Here is a 20948-nt window from a genome sequence, read left to right as displayed (position 1 = left end):
ATGTTATTTGTGTACTGTATCCCACAATGTTATGCTCTCAAAGAAATGATCTAATTCACATTTGTATGCATCTATACTAATGCTTCCGCCATCTATGTTATGTTTTGTAATTTCAAAACATTAGAATTAATTCAAAGAAACTCATGGGAGTCCAAAATACGGGTTTAACTTTGAATTTACTTTAAGTGAGGCACATACATATCATGTGATGGCATGATGATGTATGCAATTAACGCATTTTACATGTAACAAATATTTACATGTAATTAAATATTTAAAAGAAAAAATGCTTAATCAAACTATATCTTTATTATATACACAAGATTACTCAAACATTATTGAAATACTAAATATACAACAATCTACCCATATTTGATGATTCATTTACAGAACATAATATTAGTCACAAAGGTTTCAATGTATTTTGTATCAAATTACCTAGCCTAATGATTTAACTGAGAATTTTAATCATTCTTGATTAAAATAGATATCCTCAATTACATGCAGCATTCTGGTGATATTGTATTGTGTAGACTATGTATTCCTTCATTAGAAGGCAGCTGAGTTTCTTAGGTGAATCCAGTATGTGTATACTATATTGTGAATCAAGTACAAATGACAAGCAAAGATTTATGCACTTTATTTGAACTATTTAATGCAATTGTTACATATATATTGTGTAACTCAATATGAGTAGGTCTTTTTTTAACTTCAAGCATTGTGTATTTACTTACTCGCAATCATGAATAATAGTCATTTTCAATAAATTTCCAATGAAAAGAACTTACTGCACATTTTTAGTTGTGGGGAAAAAGTTTGAAATATCCTCTTTTGATATTGTCTTTCTGGACAGGACTCTGATAGTCAGTACAGTAACATGGAACATTTGAACTATCAAGGACTAAAATCTTTCACTAATCAGTTTTTAAATATTTCTTTTCTATACTGACAAATAAACTTTGCCAGTCAGTCTCATCCATTAAAATTTTTTTCTTGTATTTTAGCATTACTTTTTTAGGTGTTGGGCACAGGCTGGATGAAGTTTTTTTTTGCTCATGGGGGCAAAGTGAAAAACCCAGAGTTCAAAGAGTGCTATGGATTCAGACATACTTTCCTCAGTTTGCATCAATTCCAATGGGGCTGCAGTGTTTTGGGTCATTGTTGTTTCCAAGTAGTAAGTGGTGGCTGCAAGTATGTCAGTTCATCATGTTGTGTGTAACACTAAATTCTAGAGGCGAATGCACACCTGAAAGTATCTGATTTCAATCCCCATTCTTTATATTTTCATGCACCATTTCATGGGCAGGAATTCCATTTAGCAAATTGAAAAAGGCGTTGGAACAAAGGAATTCTTGTTACATTTATGCAGCACTTTGGTGAAACTGCACCTGGAGCACTGCATGTAGTTTTATACTGAAGAAAACCTCTACTTGTCTTAGAGGTAGTGCAGCACAGTCACTAGGATGAATACTGTCTTGAAGAAATGTACTGTGAGTAGAATTAGGTTTTACTTACTGGAGTTTGGAAGCCATACGAGACTTTGAAAGGGACTGTCAATGAAGCTGCTGGAAAGTTGTTTCCATTCTCTATTATACCTAGCACTGGAGCAAAGCATCAAAATAGGAGAATCAGCCATTTTGTGTTGAGTTTTGCAGATACTTATTTGCTAAGTGGGTTGTAAATCTTTGAGATACTCTGCTTCTTAAGTCTACAGGTCATTGAGTATATTCACGGCCGAGCCCAGAAGTTTCTGAATACTAGAGAGTCCCAGGTTATCTATAGTTCAGACAGGGAAGTGATTTCAATGGAAAATCAGCCATGATCTTGCTGAAAGGAGGGACTATCTCCAGAAGCCATATGGCCTATTCCTGATTCTATTTTGTTTGTTCTTACAATCTAACTCACATCACAATATAATTAACTGCAATTCAGAATGACTCACATTATAAAGCCAATTAGCTAACATCTAAATCTGTTACATTCCAAAATATTTTAGCAAAATTTCTATGGGAATCCATACCTGAAGTTATTCAATATAAAGTAGAAATGGGTCAGCTCAAAACTTCCAGAAACAGGCCAAATTTAAGTACACTCTATTACAGAAGTAGGTCGGACTTGCACTTTTCAACTGCAACATACATTAACCACAAAGTTTTTGAAATTTCAAGGTAATTGCACCCCAGTGACAGCTACTCAATAAGCGAAAACCTAGTGAATAACTGAATAAGCCGAGAGACCTGAAGACTAAAGAGGGCTTGAGTTCAAAGACAGGTAAAGAGAGGAAAAAATAAAAGAGAAAACAATACATCAAGAGAGAGGGGGAGAAAAAGCAGGCGTTAGCAATTCCCAAATAAGTAAAATGGTACTTACTTTGTTAATTACTAGATGCATCTTTCAGAAGCAGAATCAGGTTTAATATCATTGGCAATGTCATGAAATTTGATGTCTTCACTGCAGCAGTAAAATGCAATACATAATCATAGGGGCAAAAACAGAATTGCAGTAAGTATATATATTAAATAGTTAAATTAAGTAAGTAGTTCAAAGATAAAAACAAAAATAAAGGTAGTGAGGTCGTGTTTTTGGATTCAATGTTCATTCAGAAATTGGATGACAGAGGGGAAGAAGCTGTTCCTGATGGTAGGGGAAGAAGCTGTTCCTGATGGTAGCAATGAGAGCAGGGCATGTCCCTGGTGATGGGGGTCCTTAATGATGGAAGCCACCTTTTTGAGGCATCACTTCTTGAAGATGTCCTGGATACTACAGGAGTTAGTGCACATAGAAACACAGAAAACCTACAGCACAATAGAGGCTCTTTGGCCCACAATGCTGTACCAAACATGTACTTACTTTAGAGATTACCTAGGGTTATCCATAGCCTCCATTTTTCTAAGTTCCATGTACCTATCCAAGAGTCTCTTAAAAGACCCTATTGTATCTGCCTCCATCACCATCGTCGGCAGCCTATTCCATGCACTCACCACTCTCTGCATAAAAAACTTAATCCCTGACATCTCCTCTATACCTACTTCCAAGCACCTTAAAACTGTGCCCTCTCGTGTTAGCCATTTCAGCCTTGGGAAAAAGCCTCTGACTATCCACACGATCAATGCCTCTCATCATCTTATACACCTCTATCAGGTCACTTCTCATCCTCTGTCACTCCAAGGAACTGACTGAAAAGGAGCATAATGGAACTGACTGAGTTTACAACTCTGTAGCTTATTTTGTTCCTGTGCAGTAGACTCCCCCCCCCCCGCCCCCAACCCCCCATACCAGACAGTATTGCAGTCAGCTAGAATGCTCCCTATGGTACACCTGTAGAAATTTGGGAGTACCTTTTGGTGACATACCCAATCTCCTCAAACTCCTAATGAAATATACCCACTGTCATGTTTTCTTTATAGCTGCATTGTTATGTTGGACCCAGGGTAGATCCTCAGAGATGTCGACACCTAGGAACTTGAAATTGCGCACTCTTTCCACTTCTGATCCCTCTATGAGGACTGTGTGTATTCCCTTGTCTTACCCTTTCTGAAGTCCATAATCAGTTCTTTGGTCCTACTAATGTTGAATGCAAGGTTGTTGCTATGACAACACTCAACTAACTGATATCTCTTGCTCCTGCACGCCCTCTTATCAACATCTGAGATTCTGCCAACAATAGTTGTGTCATCAGCAAATTTATAGACGGTATTTGAGCTGTGCTTAGCCACACAGTCATGAGTGTATAGAGAGTGGAGCAGTGGACCAAGCATACATCCTTGAGGTCCACCAGTGTTGATTATCAGTGAGGTGGAGATCTTATTTCTGATCTGCAGAGATTGTTGCCTTCCATTTAGGAAGTCGAGGATCCAGTTGCAGAGGAAGGATAAAATTAATGGGCACCAGGTAAGTAAATATAGCAATTTTATGAAATACATTGGGAGTTATGGGGAAAATTGTGTTTTCACCATGTTAACGTAGCAGAGATGCAGATCCACCAGCACTATGTTGGAACTTGATTTTCATGGGGTCATTTTTGCTCACGTTGTCAATTTGCATATTGGGGTACATTGTTTACATATTGTTAATATTTAGTAAATTCTAGCCTGATAATCATAAAAGTGGATGATAGTAGACCAAACTCTGAAAGGACACAACTGAAGTGGAAATAAATCTAAATGGAAGCTTTAGCACCAGATTAGAAATGAATGAAACTACAGTGAAGAATTTTCATTCAAGGTTTAACGTTTAATAGTGGAACATCCACTTTGCTGCTAAAACATTATCTTATCTATTGAAAGAATTTGATCATCGGCAGAGCTTGAGGTTTTGTTTTCAGTTTGAAATACACACAATTCCATACAATTGGTACGTTTTAAAATTTGGAGCTATTTAATTCCTATCCCCATTCCCATTATGACAAGTTAGTCCTTATAGTCTTCTATTCTGTCTAGGTATCCTCAAACCTGATGGCATGAACATTGATTTCTCCTTCCGTTATTTTTCCTTTTCTCCTCCCCCATCCCTCGATTCCCCACTCTGGCCTCTTACTTCTACTCCTCACCTGTCTATCACCTGTCCCTGGTGTCCTCCTTCTTCCCCTTTCTCCCATGGTCCATTCTCCTCTCTTATCACATTCCCTCTTCTCCTGCCTTTTACCTTTCCCATCCATATGGCTTCATCTATCACCTTCCAGCTAGTCCTCCTTCCCCTCCCCCCAACATTTTATTCTGGTGTCTTCCCCCTTCTTTTCTGGTCTTGATGAAAGGCTTGGCCTGAAACATCAATTGTTTATTCATTTCCATAGATGCTGCCTGACCTGCTGAGCTCCTTCAGCATTTTGTGTGTGTTGACCTAGTAATAACTAGTAGACCTAGTAGTACTTCTTCCCACTTTTAGCCCCAATTTCACTCTATCTCCTCTTTCTCATCCTCTTTTAGCCCAAGTGGCATCCCTCTGGAGGAGAGGACAGAGGACAACACTACTGATCTTCCAACAATTCTTCAACTCTATGGCCAATATTTTCATCTAGTCAGTCTGTTGCTGCCAGAATTACACAGTTAGAGAGGCAACAGAGATCAAGAGGCTGATTAATTAGTTCTACTTACATGTGCACGTTTCACTTTATACTTCTCGTTATTCTAAAATTAAAGCATCTCATGTTGAATCTCTATTACAGCATGGCCTCTAATATAAGTGCACTGTTTATCAACCAGGCATTAATAAAATACTGTATCTGGGCTGTATTTATTTAAAACACTGTACATCTTTATGATTGGCTCCTAAAGGTAACATAATTGAGAAAGTTCACAATGCCTAGAAATCCCTATTAAAAAGCACTTTACAGGATTAAAAATGCATTTGAACTGACAGTATAGCTTTGTTCTGCTTCATCTTCCAGCTCATGCTCTGGAAGTGTCAGAGAGCACTAGTCACTGTGGGCCATCCGGAGGGAACCTTCTCAAATTTTCTTTAAAACATTGGTTGGGTGAATTGATCATCCAGAGTTGATTTTCTGTTGATTTTATAAAGGAACCTATTTAAGCTGTTGATCGTGGAATTTTACAATCTGTAGTTTAAGTTATCAGATTATTCCACATAATGGATCAAAGCTGAGTCAAAATATAATTTAATGTTACATGCTTATACAAACCAGAACTCCATACTGTTCCTGATGAATTACCTTACTAAGCAGAATATAGTGATGTGAATTTCACATCAATTGATACATGATGTAAACACTTCCAAAAAGCTTTGGTTATGGTTAATACTATAGTACTAGCTAGATCCTGGTTTAATAGGCATGATATAGTTGGGGACTTTTAAAACAATCATATGTGATAATCACCCAGCGAATAGAAGAGAGATCACACAATCTACTATAGCCGCAAAATATTACATAAATTAGTAAGTAATTACAGTTTAAATAAGGACAGTGAGCTTCAATTGATCCCAAATTTAATTGAGGTCTGATTAAAAAAAGAAGCTAAAGTTTTAGATGCAACCTGAACAATATAAACATATCCATTAACTATTTCTGCATGCGTCTAAGATATTTCATTAATGTGGCATGTGTGTTAAATGTGCTTTCTTTGTATTTGTGAAGATTGTAAATTGTGTTTATTTTCCAGTGCATGCAAAGCAAAAATATATCACGAGGAAATAAACATGTATAAATAAAAAAATCTGTAACTGCATTATCTTGCATACATTAGCAGACATGAATTATTTCTGTTTAAATATTTAATTTTTCACATATTCTAAAAATGTTTCCACACTGATAGAGGAAAGAAACTTCATTATGATACCATGTATATTGTAAATAATAAAGAAAATAAAAATGTAAGATTGCTAATTATTGATACAAAGGCTGCATCTTAGTATAGGTTTACAATGATTTGATTGACTGGATTTTTAATTTTTAGCTCTTGCATATCCAGTTTCTTCATTGGAATCTCTGTTATTGCATCAAATTATTGATAGGTACCCAATGTCCATTGTATATTAGACAGCATTTTCACACAGTTGTCAATTCTCGTGTATTCCCTGCATCAGAAGCAGTTCTGATGGAGTTACTATAAATAAGATACAGTGTAATGTTTGCAATGCATGTCTCTGTGCGTGTCAAATTGCTGATAGCAGTTCCGTTCTTAATTCATTGGTAGTTGGCTTGCAAAAACAAACTAAAATTTATATGCTTTTTTGTTTTAAAGCTGCATGACTCTACAACTGTGTTCTGTTTGTTCTGAAAGTACAGTAATATTAACTCCTGAGATGTTTCGTATATGTGCTTACCCTTGACATGATGATGTTATGGTTTCGATAACATAATAAACCATACCAAGGCATTTCAGAGGAGTGTTATCATGTAACATTTGAAACTGACTCACAAAAAGAGACAATAGGCTAAATGATTACATCACGGAAATGGGAACTCAGGAACATCTTATGACAAGAGAGGTTGAATGGTTTAAGGAGAGAAATCCAGCACGTTTATTTGTTTCAATAGCTGAAAGTAGGGCTTCTAGTTGTGAAAAATTAAAATCAGGGATGAGAAGAGTGAGGATTTTTGGAAGGCTAAAGAACATTAGTAAGTCAGGGTGGACCAATGGGATTGAGAGATCTAAAATCAAGCATGAGAATTCTAAAAGATTCATGGCATTGTCAGACTGGGGCAATGTGGGTCAATGAACAGAGGAGTAGTGAGTGTGCATAAGTTAAACTTTGATGTTTTAGCTTTCTCACTGCATTGCAAATCACAAACTTGAATTACCTATTTAATATTAAATGCAAAGTACTTCCTTTATATGGTTTATAAAAGGAAAAGTTGACCCTTTCTCTTACAGGAAAGGAATAATTATGCATTGTCTTTAGTAGCCAGGGATTTGATTTGTTGGATGTACTGATTATAAGAGAAACATGTATTTACATAAAGCTTTTCATGACCAGGACATCTAGGCTTCTTTTCAGCCACTGAAGAACTATTCTATTTAAGAGTAGCCACTGTTCTAAAGTAGGAAACCTAAAAAACAATTTCTGCACAGAAAGCTCCCACCAATAGCAAGGTGGAAATGATGAGATGATTATTTATAAAAGAGGAATAACTGCTGGCCAGGAGTTTAGGGAGAAATCTGTTGTTTTTCTTCCAATCTGTTCAGTGGCACCTCTAGCAGAGCAGCATGATCTCAACACTGCTCTGGGATTTTTATTTTGTAAAATTATGTTCATAACCCTAAAAGCAAGACTTGAACCCACAACTTCCTGATTCAGGTAACATGGTCTGGTAGCAGGAAATCCTGAACTGGAGTTTTGAGAATTATATAAAACGTACGAGATCATTGGTATTTGTCTGACAGACTTCGTGTTGCAGACTTTCCACATGCTGCAGAGTGGCTTTGTTTTTTTTTCTCTCACTTACATAAAACTCAAGAAGTTACACAACCAAAATGACAGTAAATTTATTTGGAGGGCAAGTATTTGCACTCTGTAATCAACCCCGCTGTGAAATTTCAGTGCTAGACAGTCACCTGGCCTCAGATTTACCTTAAATCCCTGAAGAAAAAGGCCCAGATTGAAGGACTGAAATGATATTCAGATTTACCTGCCCATGCCTACACTTGTGAATGTGATGCATGATGGCTGCGTTGATCTCAATCTGTTTGAGGGACAGATTACAGCTTTCATCAAAAGTTAATGCATTTTTATCAGCCAATGATCAATGAAAAAAGAAATGCAAATTTTATGAAAACATACTGAGAAACAGGACTGAGTATTGGTTGCAATTTCCCTCAAAACAAATTCAGTGCAGTAAACTTTACATGAATACTTGTCAAAATTACACAATGGCTTTGGAACAAGTGATTCAATAAATCCTTTGTATGAATGTTTTGCAGACCTGCCTATCACTATTTCCTCAAAGCTTTTTAGGCCAGTATAGGACAGAAAGACTCTTCTGTTGTCTTGTCTCAATAAGATTCTCTGCCTTTTGATATTTAATGTTGCTCTCTTTTGACTGAAAGATGAATTCTAAAGAGCATATCTCACTCCACCCTCCCTTTTATGCAGCTCTGTGGTTAATGTACTTCTTTGAAAGACATGACTATGAGCTGCTATGCACTGTAGTTCTAAGAAAGCTCTAGAATACCAGAGAGCTCTGAAAGGAGCATGTGAAAACTGTCAACTCCTGCTTCCAGGAATGCATTTCTTATTCAGTTCTTCCTCCAGATAACCTGACGGTGGTTTTACTAATAACACCGAGAACTAAATCTGTAGACTTTGGAAGTCTGTTTCATGGAAGTATCATGTGTTTCCATGGTGAGTGATTAAATGGTATGGCAGTTCAGTATTTTTTGTATTGAATATTAATCTGTGCTTCTTTCTCATTCACAACCTTATTCCAGCTGCCCCAAGCATGTTGTGGAACCCACAATTTGCTGGGCATTTATAAGTATAAACTGATCGTTAGCAACAGATATAAATTTTGCTGCAATTAAAAATAGCTTATTTAATGACAATCTCTGAAGCATTTACAATAGTAAAGTGATCTGCCTGCTGAATTTCAGTCCAAATGCAATTGCTAGAAACTGCCTTTTAAAAATAATGTAGTAATATAAGTAAGATTTTGCATTTCCCTAGTTTTTGCTGATTGTCAGAGATGGTAATTACAACAGATACTGCAAGGCTCATGGAAGTTTTGTTCCTGTGATTACAATTTTAGTTGTAAACGGAATTGTAATCTAGCCAGTGCAATTTCAAATGCACTTTGGGTGAAATTTTCCCAAAGCAGAAACTTGACCAATTATGTTTTAGGATAAGTTCAAATATGCATATGATGTCTGAAGTGGTCACGTTACATAGAAAGCTCATTAAGTAAGATGACATTTTGATCCTGAAGTTCAATATGTTAATTGGTCCTTTGTATCTTCAGACCAGTTGGTTTGTTTTTAAATCATATTATTCTAGAACAAAAACATTATCAAAGTTTTTCTGTTTCTTTTCTCAAGAATGATCTGATGGAATGGCTCTCAATCATTGGCCTTGCTCAATATTACAAGACACTCGTGGAGAATGGTTATGAAAACATTGAGTTTATCACTGATATCACCTGGGAGGACCTTCAGGAAATCGGTATCACAAAGTTGGGTGAGTGGTGACCATTCCACACTTGCCCTTTTTTTGGGGTCATTTTAGATACCTTGTGCTTGAGGCCCATAAATGAACAAAAATGAAAGAATCTAATGATAAAGGAGCACTAGACCCACTTTCCTGGTTCTTCTCAATACTTTCGAATAATTTGCTGCAGAATGTACGAACATCTACAGTACATGAATTGTGTAGACCTTAGCTATTATCTTTCTACAAAACATTACTAAAACCCAGTGAAGTTAGTCACATAACAATTATTAAAGGGGTGAGTAACTTAAAGTAACATAATTCATAATCAACAACATAAGAGTTATAATGTACTGAAACAGGTCCTTCAACTAACTCTGTCTATACTGGTCATTAAGTGCCTACCAATACCACTCCCAATTTCCAGTACCAGCCCAACGCCATTAAATTTTAAGAATATCATAATATTTATTAGATATTAGAAGAGAACCTGTATCCACCAATGCCTGAGGAAGTACAGTCCAGATTTCAACCATGCTCTGCATGAAAAATATTCAAGTCCTTCTAAATCTCTGACTCCTTATCTAAAACATATCAATGTTTCTGCTGAGAAAAGTTTCTCACTATCTATCTTAGCTATGCTCCTCATAATTTTATATACCTCAGTTAGGTCTCACCTTAACCTTCTCAGTTTTCTGAGCCCTAAGGAAAACAAATTCTGCATATCCAGTCAAAAGTTATAGCTGAAACATGCCATCACATTGAACATCAAGGAGAATCCCCTTTGCCACCACGCCAGTGTAATTATATCCTTTTCATTGTGCAGTGACACATGTAAAACCTTTCTGATGTTCCACCTTTATCTAATACTTCCAACAGGCAGATCTCTTCTTCATCTTCTTAAGCCCATAACCCCTATGGAGGCTGCAACTTGCCAGACTCCTCTGACCCGGGCAGATAGAAGGTCGATCAGCCCTATGGTTTCCACTTTCCCCACATGATTTCATATGTTTTCCACACAAAGATCCTTGCTCTCCCAGGGTTGAGGCCTTTCCGTAGCTCTGGGTTTTTACAGGATGGGGTTGCAAGCCCCATGCCCAACCCTCCTCCTTTTGCAGCCAAGCTATGGATCATCCATGGTGGAGTTAATAGGCAGATCCAGGATGCTTTTATTCACTAAATACTCACACAAGTGTAGTAATTCCACTCTCCAAATGATTCTATTTGAAAGACCTAAATAAGTAGTAAAATGATGCTGCTTGCAATTACTCCGACCAAACACTATTTGTATGGTGGGGTATGGTTAAATTATAAGATTTGCAGTCACAGTTCTTGACCATTGATCCAAAGACATACATTCAGATCCTACCACAGCACCTGGGAAGCTTAAATTCAAGTAATTAAATGACAATTTAGAACTTCTGCTAATTAGAGAGGCTACTAAACATTGCCCTTTATTGCAAGAGATATAGAGTAGAAAAAGATGTAACTTTACATTATTCTGGTGAAACAGAAACTGGAGAACCTCATACAGATTTGGTCTCCGTATTTATGGAAGGATAAATTTGCATTTGGGTAATACAGAGAAGATTCATTGATTCGTGGAATGAAAGGGTTGGCATACACTGGGCCTATTTTGGACATTAGAACAATACAACAGACAATAGGGGCAGGAGTAGACCCATTCGGCCCTTCGAGCCAGCACCGCCATTCACTGTGATCATGGCTGATCATCCAGAATCAGTACCCTGTTCCTGCCTTCTCCCCATATCCCTTGACTCCGCTAACTTTAAGAGCTCTATCTCTTTCTTGAAAGCATCCAGAGAATTGGCCTCCACTGCCTTCTGAGGCAGAGCATTCCACAGATCTACAACTCTCTGGGTGAAAAAGTTTTTCCTCAACTCCGTTCTAAATGGCCTACCCCTTATTCTTAAACTGTGGCCTCTGGTTCTGGACTCACCCAACATCGGCAACATGTTTCCTGCCTCTAGCGTGTCCAATCCCTTAATAATCTTATATGTTTCAATCAGATCCCCTCTCATCCTTCTAAATTCCATTTAGCAACTATATTGAAACATATCAGGTTCCAACAGAGAAAATGAGTATGAAGAGAGAGCAGCAAAGTGTAATGAGCCAAACACTAGATCAGCCATGTTATTAAGTGATGGAGTAGGCTCAAGAGGATGATAAGCCTGCCCCGTTCCCATTTCTTAAATCCACTAAATTCAGCTTGGAGAAAACACTCGATTATGGGTCACTCTCTCAGTTCAGAACCGAGTGTCGATCCTTATGTTCCTTTCTCGAGTGGGACTTTGAATCTGTAGACTCTCAGGTGAGCAAACTACTTATTGTATATCTAGTTGCAAGAAGAAAAAGAAACAAAAATAAGGATTGCATCTTAATACTATGGTGCTTGAAACACTATTGTTGATAGATATGAATGGAGATGTATAATTGATTGGGAGTTCTGTCTTGATATGTGTTACTGAATCTTTGCAACTGACCAGCTTTTGATTGTAAGGTCAATGGAGAAAGGGAACTTGTGAAGAGAAAATCTGGCACCAGATATATAATTACTCACAAAGTAAGAAAATAAGCTATTTATTTAAAAATCTAGGGAATGGCAGTGTTGTATTGCCCTATACTTAATGGTATAAGTAAAATACTTTCAGTAATTTTACTGAGGAGATTTCTGATCTGCCTTTATTCAGCATGGACTTTGGAGATTGCAGCACAGTATATAGCCTTTCATTACATTTTTGTACCAGTGCAGTTGGTTTTTAATCATAGGTGCAGAGAGAACAAGTGCCTGCATTCTTAGTACTCCCAAAGACACTTCTAAAAGAAAGATTTTTATTTTCTACAAAGCCTTTCAGTACTTTATTTTTTAGGGGCATCTCTAATTTCCCTGCTTTATAATAAATCAGTTTCCAAGCATAGTTACTGCTGTAATGTGGAGAACTTCAAGCTGCTACAAGAACCAACATAATCACCTGTTTAATGCTAACAGAGATAGAAATATGTAGTCCACCTGACCCTTGCTCTTCTCTAAGAGCGTCACATCATTTTTTCCACACCCATGTTTACATCTCATCCAAAAACCTGCACATTTAGAAGAGCAGCAGACCTTCAGAATTCACATTATCAACCCAGATCCTTGTGCTCGCCTCAAGTGTAGATCTTGTCCTATTAAGTCTCTTTTCTCTCACCTTAAACCTATGCCCTCTATTTGATATCCAAACTCTGAAAAAAAGACTGTTCATTGACCTGGTCTATGCCACTTATTACTTCATACACTGATTTTTCAACTATTATGTTGTAGGATGACGTAAATAGTGGCAAAAGGTAGGGATCTGTTTGAGTGTAGAACAGATGTAGGTGATCAGCAGCATTTTACATTTCCATCATGATTCCCATTGAAATAAAGCAGGTTCTTTACTCATTATAGCCAATAATCACACAATACCAAAACTAGACCACCTATGCCATGATTTTCAATTCTAATTGGAAGTTTGCAGGTGCATCTCTGCAATATCAAACTTGTATTTTCCATGTTTGGCTCTTGATTGGAGCACCCTTTACTTTCAGTGTCTCAATGTTCTTTTAAACCACATTTAGGTGATATACTGGTATCTTCCCAGTACCATTTGCCCATTTTTAACATAGGTGGTAGCTTAGTGATCAGTAGCAGTGATCTAGGATCAATTCCACTTTGACCTGTAAGGATTTTGTACTTCTTCCCCATGAAAGCATGGGTCACTTCCAGGTACTCTGGTTTCCTCCCAAAGTCCAAAGATGTACCAGTTATTAGGTTAATTGGTCATTGTATATTGTCCCATAAGGCAAGGGTCAAAATCGAGGTTGCTAAGTGGTGCGGATGTGGACAAGCTTTGGGGAATGAGGGAAGTTACTCATTGAAGTGTATGTGGCTATTCCAATTCAATTTTTTGTCAAATCACTTCCAGCATTTTTTTATTCCAATGGGGGATGTAGTGATTTTCTTGTATATTCTGGATATTGTTATTGGCTGGTGCTTCTACATCACCAGCCAATAACAATACTTGCCACCTATCAGCCCAGGAATGGGTAATATCCGGAACCTGATGCACTTGTTTGTGGATTGCAGGGCTAAAATCCTGCAATTATCGGCAAACATCCCTACTCTTCACCCTACTATAGATGGAACAGTAACGAAGCAGCTGAAAGTGGGCTTGGGACACACCCCTGCAGAGATATTCTGTGGCTGAGCTGATTAACCTCCATCTACCACAACCTTTGTGTCAATTGTAATTCTGACTAGCAGGTTTCCTGATCCCCAATTGACTCTAGTTTAGTCAATACTCCTTGATGCCCTATGCAATCAAATGCTATCTTGATATCAAGGGTGGTTACTTTCATTTAACCCCTGGGCTTCAGTTCTGATAGTACTTGGACTATAGGCTGTAACAAGGTCAGTAGTTGTATCCAAGGATAGCACTAATGATTATCCCACCAAGACGCACAAAAACCTGTTGGAACTCAACAGGTCAGGTAGCATCTATGAAAATGAATAAACAGTCTGTTTCAGAGAGACTGGAAGGGTCTCAGTCCAAAATATTAATTGGGCTGCTGAGTTCCACCAGTATTTTGTGTATATGGCTCATGAGTTCTAGCATCAACAGCAGCCCTGATGTTTATGATTATTCCATCATTTTGCCAACAATCAGAAGTACTGTAGACTGAAGGGACAGCAGCTAGTCTGGTTACATTTGTATCTCTTTGATGACAAATCATAATTTCACTAAGTTACATTTTTAGTTAAATTAATTCTTCAACCATCTTGATAGCTGATGTGTTCATTGTGTATTGTTAAAAAGTGAAAAAACATTTTGCATCTCCCCTTTCCTCTGCTTAATGGCTTATGGTCTTTTACAAAAATGATATTCAACTCAACAGAGCCCAAGCCAATTTTCCTAAAAAGTATGCTGTAAATGTCTTTATTATTGGAACATAGGAAATGCAGCAGCTAATTTGCTTACATTAAGCCCCTACAATATCATAGTGACAAATGTTTTTCTCAGCTATATTACGAGATACATCATTTTGAAAGACACCGTAACTACATCACTCTGTCTTGAAGTTGATGTGGGCACAAATCACCTGGCTCTCAGAGAAAGCAGTAGGTATTGTGAAAGAAATCGAACCAAAGGTTCCAAGTCAAATAATCTTTATTGATAAAGGGGTTGTGGTGAAACATTGGCTTTGTTCCTTTCCACTGATGTTACCAGGCTCCCAGTTTCTGTTTTAGCATCTAGTGGAGGACGCAGAGGAGTCAATTCTGCTCCTATGTCTTATCTGCAATGTTTCATGTTCATTTGAAAGTGCTTTTGAATGAGAAATCCATCCATTCCTCCCACCCCATCAGTATTCTGCTGAAGTGCTAAAGTATTATTGTGAAATTTCTGCAGAGACAATTAACTTTACTGCCATCATACCACCCATGCGAGAGTTATTTTACTGTTAACCTGGAAAATGCAGTGTTTTTCTGTTCTTAAATCCCATTAGGTCATCAGAAGAAGTTTATGCTCGCCGTGAAGAAACTGGCTGAAATCCAACGAGCTTCCAGATACGACTCAGGCACCCTGAAGAAGAAAACCCCACAGTCATTGGAGATTGTGGCTATCGAGTCTCCTCAGGGCGAGAATGCTGAATGCCAGTCTCCAAAAATGTCCACGTTCCAAGACAGTGAACTGAGCAACGAGCTGCAAGTGGCCATGACCACAGCTGGCGAGGTCAAGGACCAAAGGCAAGCAGGCAACCATGCGACGCCGACTCCAGAGAGCACAGCATACCCTGCAGGGGCTGGCCAGGAAAACGACAATGGCAGTGGGAGCAAGGGCAAGGCAAATGGCAGCACCGTGGACGCGCCAGGGGCAGGAAGCCAACTGCAGAGAGCCGCACTGTCCAAGAGCCAGGAGAGTCTGGATGCCCCCAGCCACCGCGCTGGCTTCACTGACCACCTGGGCCCCAGCAAGCGGGCGCACCGCCAGAGGGCCAGTGTGCCCCCAGCACCCGGGAAGCCCAGGGGAGCTGTGGCCCACGGACAGCAGCACCAAGCCATGGTCACCATGTCCACCTTCACCCCGCCGCAGACCCCGACTAAGCCCAGGCCTTGCTCCCCACAGACACTCAACGTGCCCCAGGCCACGGCCAAGGTCAAGCCCATCCCACAGCTGCTTCAGGCCGAGCGGCCCATGTCGCCGCGCTCGCCCACCCACCGGGGCTTTGCCTATGTGATCCCGCAGCCGGCGGAGGCCGAGGCAACGCCGGTGGTGCCGGTGCTGAGGCTCCCGCCGCCTCAGGCCGACGAGGGCGGCCACCACGACCCGGCCAGGCCCAAGAAACGGGCGCACAGCCTGAGCCGCTACGCCGTGTCGGACAGCGAGCAGGAGAAAGACGAGCTGACCGTGCCCGACGCCGGGCCGTACGCCACCATCCAGCGGCGGGTGGCGAGGAGTCACTCGGCCCGGGCGCCGCCACCCGCCGACGCCGGCGTCAACCGGAGCCAGTCGTTCGCGCTGAGGCCCCGGAAGAAAGGGCCGCCGCCGCCGCCCCCCAAGCGCTCCAGCTCCGCCATCTCCAGCACTAACCTGGCCGACGACTTGTCACGACCCGGGACCTGCGAGCAGTCGGACGAGCAGCGGCGGGCCAGCGGCCCAGGAGCGGTGGAGACTGGCAGTGCGGGAAGCGTCCGCTCCATCGCCGCCATGCTCGAGTTGTCGTCCATCGGCGGCGGCGCCCGGGCCCTGTCGCTGCGCCGCTCCTTCAAGACGCAGAAGCTTCTGGAAGGCGGCGGCGGCGGCGGCAGCCCCGCTCCCGAGCCGGTGCGGGTCGCCGTGGCAACGCCGCTGGCGGCCATGAAGCGCGCACCGCGCGATGCCATCGGCCTGGACGGCGAGGTCATCAACCGGCGGAGGACCATCAGCGGCCCGGTCACCGGCCTGATCGCGGCCGCCCGGCGGGACAAAATTGAGGCCGAGGCGGCCCGCCAGGGCCTGGCGCCCGAGAACCTGCCGTTCGCCGAGGAAGGCAACCTGACCATCAAGCAGCGGCCGCGGCAGCCCGGCGCCCTCAAGGCTGAAGCCGACATGAGGTCGCAGTCCTCGGGCTTAACGCCCGCCGAGCTGAGGAGAGCCAAGGCCAGGTCGGGGCAGGAGTCGGCCGCCTTCCACCTCATCGAGTCGAGCACGGTAAAGCGGAGGCCGAAAGCCCGGGGCGCCGAGTCCCCACCGTCCGATCACCACCTCCACAACGGCACGGCCGCCTTCAAGAGGAGGCCCGCGTCCGACATGGCCGAGGGCGAGACCTACCCGAGCTTCCTCACCGTCGGAGACCTCCCGCGGAGGAACAGCGAGCACGGCACGCAGGCGGCCAACGGCGAGGCCCGGAGGCCCGTCAAACCCCCCGTGTCCCCCAAGCCATCCATCACCCAGCCGGCCAAGAGGCCCGGGCCGCCGCCGGTCACTCGGAAATCTCCGCTGCCCGGCCCTGCTAGTCCAGGTACAGCTCACGTTATCAATTACATCCCCTTGTCTTTCTTCGTTTATCTCTCTTTATTCCCATCTCCAAGGGTAAACTCGCCTCTGCTACCGTAGCAACCGCGCAAGGGTTTTTAATCCCCTCACTGTTCGTCCCGCCCAAAGGGGCGGCGCTGGATTATTATTGTCACACGCTCAGAGACGGTGAAAACATTCTGCTTGAAATGCTATTCATTTTATATTTGAGCGAAAAAAAGAGTATCAGCATCAGGATTAATATCACCGACATATGTCGTGAAATGTGTTGTTCTTGTGGCAGCAATACAATGCATAACTGTAGAGGAAAAACTGTGAATTTGAGAAAATGCACATATATAATAATTCAATTAAATAAGTAGTGCAAAATTAAAAATAAAAGAAGTAGTGAAGTAGTGTTCATGAGTTCAATATCCATTCAGCAATCGGATGATAGAGGGGAAGAAGCTGATCCTGAATTATTGATTGTGTGTCTTCAGGCTCCTGTACCCCCTTCCTGATGGTAGCAATGAGAACAGGGCATTAACCTGGCGATGGGGTGCTTAAGGATGTTTGCCACCTTTTTGAGGCACTGGTCGTTGAAAATGATCTGGATAGTACAGAGGCTAGTGCCCCTAATGTGACGGTTCCCATGCTGTACTGTTCTATACTCTATGGTGGAGCTAAGTTTGCATGTCTCTACAGTTTATTTCAAATCTGTGCAGTATTCCCCCCCCCCTCCAAAACCAGACAGTGATGCACCCAGTTAGAATGCTCTCCATGTACATCTGTAAAAATTTGTGAGTAGTCTTTGGTGACATATCAAATCTCCTCAAATCCCTAACAAAATGTAGCTACTGGTGTACTTTCTTTGTAGCTTCATTATTTTGTTGGGCCAAGGATAGATCCTCAGAGATCTTGACACCCAGGAACTTAACATTGCTCACTCTCTCCATTTCTGATCCCTTGACAAGGACTTGATGTGTTCCCTATAGTTACCTACAGAGATAGAGCAGTGCAGAATGACAAATATGCTGCAAGGTCCAATCAAGGTAGATTGGGAGATCAAGAACTGGTATTCTTACTGTTATCTCATGTATGGAGATATAGTGGAAAGCTGCTGTTTGTATGTCATCTAAACAGGTCATTTTGTACATAAGTACTTTAAGGTAGTAACAAAGAAAGAGAGAAATCACAATATTGAGTTGCAGTCACAGAGAAAGTGCAGTGCAGTAGTAAAGTGTAAGGGTCAGATTGTGAGAACAAGAATTGGAGTTGGTTTACTATTGTCACATTAACAGAGAGGCATGCCATACACGAAAGAAACATTAAAGTACTAAAGAGGAAAACAGAGTGTAGAATTGCTCTTATATGGCTATTAAGGATTCAAAATCTTCATTACCCTTTCAAAATATAAGATTAATAATTTTTACTGGCTAACTTTATAGACAATTGTTCCAAACAGTTATTACAGATTATTAAGTGTTACTATTTTTCCTCATTTGTTAACCCATTTATAGATCCATTTCTCTGCTGTAGTCTAGAGCAAGTTACGTGCTCGTATGTAAAACTTCATAATTGCTTCTTCTATAGTAAGCATTTTTGTAGAGCTCTACAGCCACCATGCTATTAGGAATTAAATTTCATGACATAACTCAAAACTTAATCATTTTGAGAAGACTTCAATATTTTGATTTTGAGGTAATTTTTTTCCTTGCACTATAATTACTGCCTTGTCCTTTGGACATTTATTTCAATCCCATGTCTTTACGACAACTTTGATAAGACCTAAGATAGTTAAAATGTATATCTCCCCTGTACATTTCTGACTCTCTAGAGAAGTAATATTCTATAATTTGCAATACAAACAAAGCAACCATTATTGTAAAAGATCTACTGAAGGATTTTTAACTTTAGTAGTAATGTGTTATCTCTGTATTGTGAAATAGTAGTTACATTACTGAAACTGTGACCAGAGCATTTAAACTTTATTTATAATCTGTAAATAAAATTACCATGAACCAGATGCATTGTGATAAAAACCGAAATGATTTACTAATGTCCTCGGAGAAGGAAATCTACCCTTCTCTGACCTTGATTCCACTTCCTCAATAATGTGGTTGAATTCAGAGCCCTGTTAACTAAAGCAGCAGGGCTTTCAGTTTGCTTGAGGTCCTATTAGCTCACAAAAAAGATTCACCACACTTTCTGAGAGATAACAGAAAGAGAATAAATACCAGGCCTGTCTAGGATCAATAATAGAAGGATTTTTATGTGTTTACGGTTGCTAACATATTGGATGGCTAGTTAAATTTTATATCAACCATCATCTGCAAATGAAAGATCCCATTGTGCCATGACCATTGTTGAATGCAATCGGTATAACTCTAACTTCTACTAACATAATTTACGTATCGCTCTTTTTTCAGAGATAAAACGTGCCCCACCTCCTGTGTCCCCTAAACCGATTCTACCTCCCCCTCTGACTCCACCCAAGCCTATCAAACCCCACACTATTCTTCAGTCATTGAGTGCTGGCCCAACACCAGTCCCTTCTCCCGCCAAGCAGCCAGCTATCAAGGCAGCAAGCACACCAGCATCCTTGTGCTCAAGCCCAGCTAAACCAATTGCTGCTGGTCCGCCACAGCAGGTTCCAGTCAAACCACCAAGGTCTTCGATATCCGGGCCATCCACAGAGATGGCCACAACAGATGTAGCACAAATGAAGCTCGAAGAAACCAGCGCATCCCTGGCAGCCGCTTTACAGGCTGTGGAGGAGAAGATTAAGCATGACGAGGGGCAGGTGGCAGAGTAAGTCTGTTGATTTATTTATGCTTTGTGCAAAGAGCATGCTGATATTGACTGGACATTTCTATGGTTCAAGACTTCTGCCCCACCCTCTCCCACTTTCCCAGCTCCCATGTTTCACCTTCCTTTCCCATCCAATAACATCACCTTCAGCCCTTTGTTCCCTCCATCTATCATCTCCAAACCTCTGTGTTATCTTCTTATCTTCCTCTTCTTCTTGGGCCCTTAGCTCCCAGTGGAGCATTGGTCATCAATGACCTCCCATCTCCATCATCCTTAGAAAGTCAAAGGTTTGTTAATGTTTCTGTAATCCATTGCATTCACGGTACGGGGGATTGGCCCTTACAGCTTCACCAGTACTGTTAGCGGGCCTTACTCATTTCCACCTCTCACAACGGGGATATAGGGTTGGACTTTGAGAGGCCATCTTCCTATCATCCCATCTCAAATGGATCCGCCTATCACCTGACAGCTCTGGCTTCACACTCCCTCTCACCTCTGAACTGGCTATCTTGCCTCTAACTTTCAGACCAGATGAAATATCGACCATCCATTTCCCTCCACAGATGCTGCCTTTCTCCAGCGTTTTTTTTGTTACTTAACACATATCTCATCTTTGTGCTTGTCAAAATCTCACAAAAACACGTTAAGCAAAGACATTGAAGATTTTAGTAGCTACAGCAATAGATTGCACATTATTTCAATCTATAGATTCAACATGGCAATACTGTACCTTGGTACTTCACAGGAGTGCCATCAAACAAAGAAACATATGCCAAGTCACACTGAGGTGATCAAAAGCCGTGTTTTAAGTAGCACTTTAAAGGAAGAAAGAAAGGTATCTAGTAAAAGCAGACTCTCAGTTTTGAAATTGAGTAAATTGATAAATATTGTACACATATGTGCAGACAGAAGTTGACTGCTTTGTTATTTTTTCTAAATATTAATCCTCATAGAAATAAACCAAAAGCAAAAAAAAAACTGAAGGAACTCAGCAGGTCAGCCAGCATC

General features: G+C 40.8%; 1 protein-coding gene across 1 annotated transcript in view; it reads left to right on the top strand.

The window, feature by feature from the left end:
• caskin1 (CASK interacting protein 1) overlaps window positions 1-20948 on the top strand; it is a 675429-nt gene that overhangs the window by 648569 nt on the left and 5912 nt on the right. The window contains exons 16-18 of the mRNA XM_059979062.1: window positions 9489-9627; window positions 15142-17136; window positions 19559-19940. Of these exons, the coding sequence (XP_059835045.1) occupies window positions 9489-9627; window positions 15142-17136; window positions 19559-19940 (2516 nt within the window). The remainder of the gene's footprint in view (window positions 1-9488; window positions 9628-15141; window positions 17137-19558; window positions 19941-20948) is intronic.

The sequence above is a fragment of the Hypanus sabinus genome, chromosome 9 (genome assembly GCF_030144855.1).
Source record: "Hypanus sabinus isolate sHypSab1 chromosome 9, sHypSab1.hap1, whole genome shotgun sequence".
NCBI classification, from domain to species: Eukaryota; Metazoa; Chordata; class Chondrichthyes; order Myliobatiformes; family Dasyatidae; genus Hypanus; species Hypanus sabinus.
Note: the sequence above shows the minus strand (reverse complement) of the source record. Positions and strands in the feature narration are given on the sequence as shown.